The sequence below is a fragment of the Crocuta crocuta genome, unplaced genomic scaffold (genome assembly GCF_008692635.1).
Source record: "Crocuta crocuta isolate KB4526 unplaced genomic scaffold, BGI_CrCroc_1.0 scaffold228, whole genome shotgun sequence".
In the NCBI taxonomy this organism is placed as follows: Eukaryota; Metazoa; Chordata; class Mammalia; order Carnivora; family Hyaenidae; genus Crocuta; species Crocuta crocuta.
This window is the reverse complement of record NW_027532820.1, coordinates 2,043,763-2,053,540: the sequence shown is the minus strand read 5'-3', so window position 1 is coordinate 2,053,540 and position 9,778 is coordinate 2,043,763. Positions and strand designations below refer to the sequence as shown.

At 40.2% G+C, this 9,778-nt stretch overlaps 1 protein-coding gene across 2 annotated transcripts in view; it reads left to right on the top strand.

Annotated features, from left to right (window-relative positions):
- Nucleotides 1-9,778, top strand: part of TBXAS1 (thromboxane A synthase 1) — a 157,525-nt gene that overhangs the window by 36,432 nt on the left and 111,315 nt on the right. For both annotated transcript variants that reach the window (XM_077781054.1, XM_077781055.1), the window contains exons 2-3: nucleotides 1,307-1,400; nucleotides 3,964-4,016. In XM_077781054.1, coding sequence (XP_077637180.1) covers nucleotides 1,307-1,400; nucleotides 3,964-4,016 — 147 coding nt within the window. The remainder of the gene's footprint in view (nucleotides 1-1,306; nucleotides 1,401-3,963; nucleotides 4,017-9,778) is intronic.

The window sequence follows — 9,778 nt, the reverse complement described above, 5'->3', positions numbered from 1 at the left end:
GGGGGGAGGGGAAGGGGGTGATAGGCATGGAGGAGGGCATTTGTGGGGATGAGCACTGGGTGTTATATGGAAACCAACTTGACAATAAGCTATTAAAAAAATAAAAAATAAATAAAAAATAAAAGTAGACCCATTGCTCAGAGTAACACAAACCAGCACTTACGCCAGGTTGTCCTTTCCCTGAATTTTTGGATATTTGACGAAAAATTCATGTTTTAAGTGCTCCTTGTTGGACTACAGGTGGGAAAGGGGAAGGGCAAGACTATCATGAACATTCCATCTTTCTAATGATAAGTGAATGATTTTTAGAGCAGCATTTTGTTCATCTAAATTCTAGTACTCCCAGGAAGCTTGGCTATAATGATACACTCTAAATTTTTCCTTGCTCTTGAATTGAGATTTGGCTGATCTCTGCATGATGCTAAACACCCAGTTTGACTCATTAATTTTTCTGAACTAACTGAACTTTTGACCTAATTGGCTGGCTGATTAGGGATTTTAGCCATATGTCCAGGTTTTTCTAAGTCAGTTCTGACTTTAACTGTGTTATCCCTCTGTTCCCATAAACTGGTGAAATATCCTAGTAATTCCAATGTTTTGACAGCTATGCTGCACTTCTCAGACTGCTGCTTTCTCCTGGAAAGTGGCACAGAAATCTGTCGGGCCACGTTTCCTGATTTTTGGTTAAGAAAATATGCTTCCCATATGGTTTCAGGCCATGAAAACAAAGACATAAAGAGGTTATAAGCAGTTGGTAATGAGGTCTTTTCTCCATGGTGTGCTCTCTCCCTCCCGATTTTTATTTTTCTCTATTAGCCCATGGAATGTGATGAAGGACAAATTACGTGCAGGGGTCAGTTTGACCAGGAAAACACAAATTTGCACAGGGAACTTATTTTTGCCATTGTTACTTTTTTTTGCTTTGCCTTCTGATAATTGTTCATGGTAGATGTAGAGACAAAGAAACTGAACTGGAGAGAGGTACATTTTTTTTTAAAACAATGTATTGATGGAAACTTTAGGTGGGGACGAGGCATTTAGACTACAGCATCACCTTGTCTTCTGCCTGTGAGATTTTAGGATTCCTCAGTCTCCAGCCTGTCACTCCATCAGGAGGAATTTCCTGGGCTCTATTCCACTCACTCGCCTCTGCGTCTCTACCTCTTTGGTCCTTAGACACTGTCAACCAGAAACCTCTCCTCCCACCCTTCCCTTAGGAGGGCTCAGTAATTCTGTTTCCTAACAGGGCCAATGTATGGATGCAAACTTCAGGTCCTTGGTTTTTAAAATTTGCTCTTCCCCTCAGGTACTCCACATCACCATTTTCAAGACTGGAGAAGCTAGGCATCAGACATCCCAAGCCTTCTCCTTTTATTGGAAACTTGACATTTTTCCGCCAGGTAAGGGCAGTCTTCCACTGTCTTTCAGCATAAGATATGCTGAGCCCAGGGCAACATTACCCATGATACACTGCTCCCATCATGGTTGCCTACACTGGGGTGGTCTATACGTGAAGGCACTGTGTGATGAGTTTTCCCCTACTTGAATGAATTCTCATACGATGACAACAATCCATTGCTTATTACTCATCAACATGTAGTGAGTCCTATCATCCGTTCGTTCATCCATTCACTCCAAAACCCACTGACTGAGTGTCTCAATGTGCCAGGGCCTGGGATATGGAAAAAGTAGAAGTTACTTCTGCCCTTGAGTGCATGCATAAAATCATGGTGTTAAACACCAGACAGGATGTACCCTAGGGCTTGACTGGGCAAGAGAGATGGTAGCTATGGTGTCCTTCAGAGGAGAGAAAGATCTGTCAGGGCTGGAATCATGCCGGAGGACTTCCTAGGGAAGGAGATCCTGCAGGAGCAATAGTCACAAGGACAAGAACACAAACCAGGTGGGGAGCAATGATGTGTGTGAGTGCACTTACATGAAAACCAGGGCACAGCTTGATGAGCAGCCTGGACTTACTAAAAGCTAAAGATGGGGGAGCATTGGGGGAAGCAAGTGTGAGAGAGTAACAGGCTGGATTGCTGGCTGGTGTGCTATCATTTTCAAGCGGGAGAGGGACCTTGAAGTAAAGGGTGACTCTGAAGAGGGGAAGATATAGGTTAAGTCTAGGTGAAGAAGGACACTGGGGGCAAAGTTAGTGACTCCTGGGATGAATTGGGAGTAGAGAATTCAAGGTAAATGAGCTGAAGTGCCTCTAAGTGTTGAGCCAGGTTAACAGGGAGAATGGCCAAGAGTTGATGGAAATAGAAGGTCAGGAAGGCAGCTGGTTCAGGGAGATACCTTTGGCCAGAATGATATACAAGTGGATACATCCAGTAGGCATTTGTAGATACAGCCCCCAGGACTCTATCTTCTAAGAATATTCTGTTTTCCCTCATTGGGGTTTCTCAGAAGCCGCATGTTTAATCTTGCAAACTCATGGCCATGCTGCCACCAGACCCAACATCAGGAGCCGACAGATCCTGCCTGCAAAGAGCCACTGAGCCTAACAGAGACAGGAAGGGCTAAGTGTGGGCTAATCGTGGTCATATCTGTTTAACATCTCTAGCATTTCCCCACCTCTGCCCTCAGAAAGGCTGGCCCTCAGCATGAGACAGATAACAATAGCTATTTCTGTCCTTTCCCTCCTCCTTTCTTTTCTATTCCTTTTTGTCCCGTTCTCTGCCCAATGCTCTCTTTTCACTCTTGATTGTTGTTGTTCTGCTCTTACTCGGGTTTTAAATACCTTCTCCTCATCTCTGTCGTGGGGGGATGGCATGTTCACGATGTGAAGCCCACAAATAGCGATCTCATCAAGGTTTCCTGTGAGTTCTTGAAGCAAGTGTGAAGAAATTTCTGAGTCAAAATAGAACAACACACTGGATAGGAAACTGAATAAATTTCACATATTTCAGCGGTGGGGTGGGGGGAATGATCAGTTGCATTCAGCTGAGTAATTTAGTATTAACATTTTGAGGGGGAAAAAACAGTATAACTGTCCATGTGAAGAGAACACTGTGCTCCTGCCTCTGGTTAATTTCCACATATGCTCCTTTTCAGCTCATCATCCTTGTATGTACAAACCTTGCCAAGTTCTCCCCAGAACATAGTAATTTCAGTGACTATTTTTATATTCATAGAAGCTTTCTTTGATATATGGCAAGCTTAGACTGTGAAAGTCGATGTAATAAGAACGAGATGTGTTTCCATTAAGGACATCCACCTCTTGCACCCCCTCCATCACCCCTCGTATGACTCCCTGTGTATCCATTCCCACAACACAGGGATCTGTGAGCAATCTCCATCCCTTCACCCCTATGGCTCCTCTGTGTATAGCTGTACACACACTCCATCCCTACTATACTACTGCATCCCTATAGCACATTGCATCTGGCACCTTCTGACCCCCCACTCCATGTGTACCTCTAGGTATACTCATTCCCTGCTACAAAACTTGTCTAATATTTAGTCCTATATCAAGTTACCCTAAGGTTCTTATGTTTTGACTCTTGGTTTTAGTTAAAAATTAGACTTGGATCATGATAATTCAGAACTTGTGATAATTTGGATAGATTTAGCAGGCATTTACACGTATAGTGGCTGTCAAAAGAGGCTTTGCCAAAATTAATAATAATATAAACCAAACTGCAGACGGGAATGTTAACATAGTTGAGAAAGCAAACAGTTTTCAAATATTTCACCAGCAATTATACACAAATTCTTTAAGTACAGATGATCTCTTCTGTCCATTAAAGCAGAGCCGACCGAGATTTTTCCTCAGCAATATATTTTTTTAAAGCTACTAGTTTATTCTAATACTTCAAAGTACTTGAAAGCAATATAATTTCAATTCTTTTTTATTGTTTATATAATTGTGTTCTCACAGTTCCAGACTTTTTCCTGAATAAATTTGAATACTCAAAATTTTGTTTAATCTTATACTTACTATAGTGCTGTTTTCTGCAGGGTTTCTGGGAAAGCCAAATGGAGCTCAGAAAGCTATACGGACCTCTGTGTGGGTAAGAGGGAACCTCACTCTTCTACCATGTACCTTGTTTTGCATGTTCTGATAAGGAAGTAATAACCAGAATGGGGATGCTGCATGTGCTTAGATCTTTTGAGGACCCACAAAGAGAGTGCCTAGCAGTACAGATAAGGTTCCTGGAGGAGGCCCCAGGGTTGCCCAAGGGGACCCCATTCTAGGCTGAAAGAACATCATTTCCCAGCTTTTAAGACCCTGCTCCGCCAAGTCATGCCCTGGGTATCTTGACCATCTCTCACCACTGCTGCAATCGGACACAGTGGTCCTCCATGCCTCAGTCTGGAATACCTTGATAACCCATGACTGGTCTTTTCTCAAGAACTTACCTAAACCTTACTTGGACCTGTTTTGTTCAACCCTGTTGACCATGTTTTGTTCAACATGCTGCCAGCTGTACAACCATATAATCTACCATCTAATACAGTACACTGTATTGAACGTGAAAGGGGGTGCTGTTAAAAATTACCCTGGGATGATAGTGGAAACTGAGACTGTCCTGGACATAATGGGACAAGGTCACCATAGTTTCCAGCCAGGTAAAGTAATAGAGCCTCTCTTTTTTTTTCTTGAAGTTTCCCTCTTTATGCCTCTGAGTGTGCTCCTTCTTAAAAAAAAAAATAATAGGGGTGCCTGGGTGGCTCAGTCAGTTAAGCGTCCGACTTCGGCTCAGGTCATGATCTCACTGGTTCATGGGTCCGAGCCCTGTGTCGGGCTCTGTGCTGACAGCCAGCTCAGAGCCTGGAGTCTGTTTCAGATTCTGTGTCTCTCTCTCTCTCTCTGACCCTCCCCTGCTCGCTCGCTCGCTCTCTCTCAGAAATAAATAAAACATTAAAAAAATTTTTTTAATAAAATTCCAAATCTGGTGAACAAACTTATGTTCAGATCATTTACTCTATTCAAGATTTGACAGACTTGAATCATATTGATTCTCAACATGTGTCTTTCCACACTGGAACCCTAATCGTTTTAGTCTGTTTTCACATAACTCCTCCTCAGCCACTGAATGATTTTTCCCAGCTCCTTCCCCAGACCTCCAGGTCTGTGATCACTTTTTTAGGTGCAGTAAAGTTCTGTTCCTAATGTACATGCTAATGGAGGTGGGTGTCTAGTGGTTTGTAAATTCTTCTGTCCATGGGATCCATGGATCCCATCATTTTCCCTGGGGGTGATTTTCAAGAGATTGAAATAGACTCTGGGGAAATAGACCTACCTTGGAGATCCACAGTTTTAGCCAAGTTGTTCTCTCTGCTGTTTAGTTTATGTGATCCTGCGAAAGTGATCAATTAAGATGTCATACTAGATGCTCTCTGTATTAGTTTGTTATTGGTGCATTACAAATCAATCTAAAATGCAGGGGCTCTGGGATGCCTGGGGGGTTCCCAGCATCAAGTCGGTTGAGCATCCGATTTCAGTTCAGGTCATGATCTCATAGTTTGCAAGGTCGAGCCCAGTGTCGGGCTCTGTGCTAATAGTTTGGAGCCTGAAGCCTGCTTCAGATTCTCTGTCTCCATCCCTCTGTCCCTTGTCTGCTCACACTGTCTTTCTCTCTCTCTCTCTCAGAAATAAACAAACATTAAAAAATATTTTAAATAAATAAAATGCAGCAACTTCAACAACAAATTATTATTCACCATGTGTCAAAGGCATGGCCAGAAATAGACTAATCTAGGCTACCTTTGGTCAAGCTTACCTGGGTTTTCTGATGCATCTGTCAGTTCTCTGGATAGGTAAGCCCATTTAGGACAGGCTCTTCTGAAGGTGAAGGCAAACGTTCAGGACAGCAAACCTAACAGAATTCCCTTCCAATTTGTAACTGACTTTATAATCCAGTGGATGAAAAGCTTTTATTATGCTATTACTATTAATTACTTATAAATACTTTTGGGACCTTAAGCTCAGCTCATTTGCAACTCCTAAAGGCTCCTATTTAAAGCTTCTGTTGCATCATGTCTGCTTACATGCTATTGGCCAAACCATGTTAGATAGCCAAACTCAAAATCAGGGCAGGAAGCACACTCAACTTGTGGTGAGGCCAAAGCAAGTCACTTGGCCGAGACTGACATAGATGGCACAGGGAGGTGGTGCATATCTTTCAATAATAAGCAACTCTACCTAACTCTTTAAGATCCCTTTAAACTTGGTCTTTACTTTTTTTTTTTTTTTAAGTGCATTGCTTCTTGCTTTAAGCATGATAGACACTCAATAAAAGCTCAGGGGACTGACCCGTTTACCCTTCTCTTACTCTTATGCTGTTCCATGGCTTTTTAGAAGTTCTCATTCCAGCTCTAATAATGCTATTCTGTGGTTGACTTGACACTGACCTTGGGGACTGTCCCATATATTTCTGAGACATAGCATTGATTCAGAATGACAGTAGCTTCCTCAGAATTAGGAAAAGGCCTCCCTCAGTTTGAATTCTAGGAATCACTTCCCTTGAGTATTTCTTGTGCAGATTTTCAGACTAGAGCACTTGGGTATTTTAACATAATTTTAAAATGTCAGATGAAGAGTTTAAAGGGCACAGTATTAACTAGTGGGTGGTGTGGTATGCATGTCTGTATATGCGAGAGAGAGAGAGAGAGAGAGAAAGAGAGAAATAGTTTCCTTGACGACAAGATGTCCAATCAACTACCCCTCCTCAATTTTAACTAAGTTAACACTATTTATCCTTTTCATTTCAAGAAAACTTAAAGAGAATTATTTCAGATGGTAGAGATCAAGATTGCAGCATTCTTTGTTCCCACCTCTGGTAAAAAGGGGAAGAAAGAAAGGTGATGGCATACTTTCTTCATACAAAGCTATCAACTTTTTTCTGCTTTAGAAAAAAAAGATGAGCCATAGAATGCAGAATTGTTTTTAAACAGATCCCTTCTTGGATTTGGAAGCAATATGGTGGTGGGCAAAGTCCTAACTGAGCTCTGTAGTCTTGAAGAGACTCAGCGTGCTCACCTTTTACAATGAAAGGGATGGACTAGCCTATATTTAAGGTCAACTCTAGCCTTAAAAATGATCTTGTGACTGGTTAAATTTTAGCAAAATGATTTCACTGGCTGGGAATGTCAAGGATGAACTACATTCAATGAAAAATCCTTCCTTTACATAGTGATTTGGTTTAAGTTTTATTAATTTTTAGACTACCTTCAGTTTTTCAGAAGATATTATCAAGACCAGATTGGTTCTCTTAAAAATTGGAATGATAGACTGATACCTCCTCTGTGCTCTGGACCCGAACACCAAATATGGGGATTATTATGCTTATTATATGGTTGTTATCATAGCAACTCAGTCAGAGATTGGGTCCCCAAACTGGAGATGGACTCCTCATCCATTTTCCCTCCCACTCACTGCCATGGGGAAGATACTGCGAGACAAGCATTCTGCCACAAAGGACAACATCACTGTTTATCATCACCACCACCACCACCACCACGAAGAACAAAGCGTCTTTACCAAGTATCTAATTACGTAGCCTGTTTTGCCATGCTCTGTGCAGATAAAACTACACATGTTGTCTCTGCCTTCTTTAAACTTTAATGTAAAGCATATGGACTGGCATGGATACCTACACACCTTTTATTCAAAACACTTGATTAGAACTCCTTTGAATTGCACAGAGTTGACAAGATAATAGGAAGAGAGTGAGACTTTACTGTTTTAGATAACCTTCAGTCAATTAATGGTTACTGGTTATATTCTTCAATCTGAGTATGAGCCCCAAGTTGGATTTATATTCCTTCCCATACCCTAAAAGTATCAACATAATCATCATACACTTGTGATTGGATATAAACAGGATGATTATTTTCCCTTCCAATTTGTAACTGACTTTATAATCCAGTGGATGAAAAGCCTTTATTATGCCATTACTATTAGTTACTTATAAATACTTTTGGCACCTTAAGTTCAGCTCATTTGCAACTCCTAAAGGCTCCTATCTAAAGCTTCTTTACCCTCATATCATCCTTCTTATAAATGATAGTACTGTCACTTTTCTTTTAGTTAGCCTCACCTCCATTTCTTCTTGCCCTCACATCACTTTGATCTCAATTTCTGGTATAAACTTAGCTCCCTCTTTGATTTTCACGCTTCCTGGCATCCATCACCTATGCCCCTCCATTTGGTTAGTGACCCCTCATTCTTGTATCCCTTTATCAAGCCAGATTTGTTAAATGATCTCATATATTCTCATTAGAACATTAAGTTGTAAGTTAAGTAGGCATGTGCATTGTATATAACTCATAAAGTACAAACAAGTACACAGGAAAAAGCAAAACTGACTCCCACCTTGGACCCTTAGCCACTCCTCAGAAGCAACTTCTGTTATTAATTTCTTAATACTCGGATAGATAATGTATGATGGATGTTGTTCTTTATCTTGCTTTGTTTATTAATGGTATTTGTGAAATTGCCCCATTTCAATATATTCATTCTTGTTAAGTGCTATTCTATTTTTTTAAGGATTCCATTGTATGGATGATTCCTAATTTTAAAAACAAGTTCTCCATTGATGAACACCTTTTGCTCTTATACACATACTGCAGGTAACATTCTTATATATACACCACTGCTGTCTTGTGTAAGTATGTCTGTAGGATAAATTCCTAGAGCAAATGTTTAGGTCAAAGATTATCTACATTTTTAAAAAATAGGTTTATTTTCTTTAAGTATATTTATTTATTTTGAGAGAGATAGAGACAGCACAAGTTGGGAAGGGGCAGAGAGAGAGGAGAGAGAGAGAGAATCCCAAGCAGGCTCCATGCTGCCAATGTAGAGCCCGATGCAGGGCTCAGATGCTTGAAGCCACGTGATCATGACCTGAGCCCAAACTAACAGTCAGACCTTCAACTGATCGAGCCACCCAGGCACCCCAAAGATCATCTACATTTTTAAATTTTATTTTAAATTGCTCTGTGCAGTTCTATCAATTTACACTCTCATAAATAAGTGTATGAGAACATCTGGTTCTCTCACATGATTGCCATTAAAATATCGTGGTCGTGATTTCATATCTTTATGATTTGATGGTAATTTTGATTTCCATTTTTCTAATTATGAGCAAGCTTCAATATCTTTTCATATGTTTAAAATCCATTGTTTTTGTTTCCTGGAGAATCCTTTGCTACCCTTCTATTGGATTAGAGATCTTTTCCCAATTTATTTGTAGAAGCCCTTTATATATTAAAGAAAATANTTACATCTAATATACATTGCAAATATTTCCTCCTTTATATTGTTTAACTTTGTTTATTGTGTATTTTTGCAATCAGAAAACATTTTTTAATTCTTCAATGTAATCAAATTTTATGGATATGTCTACATTTTGTATCTTACTCAAAAAGACATATGTTTTTAACTTCTATTTTTCTAGTATTATTTACTTCATTTTAAAAATCTAGATATTTAAGGAGCACCTGGGTGGCTCAGTTGGTTAAGCATCCTGACTCTTGGTTTTGGCTCAGGTCATGATCACATGGTTTGTGAGTTTGAGTCCCGTGTCAGGCTTTGCACAGCTAGCACTTGGGATTCTCTCTCTCCCTCTCTGCTGCTCACACATACACACACACACACACACTCTCTCTCTCTCTCTCAAAATAAAAAATAAACTTAAAAAAATTAGATATTTAATACATCGGGCATTTATTTGAGGGGAAGGATAGAAGTAGGCATTCGCCTTTATTTTTTTTCAGCTGGTGGTGTTCCATTTTGAAATCATCCTTTTCCAACTGAAATGAATGCCAC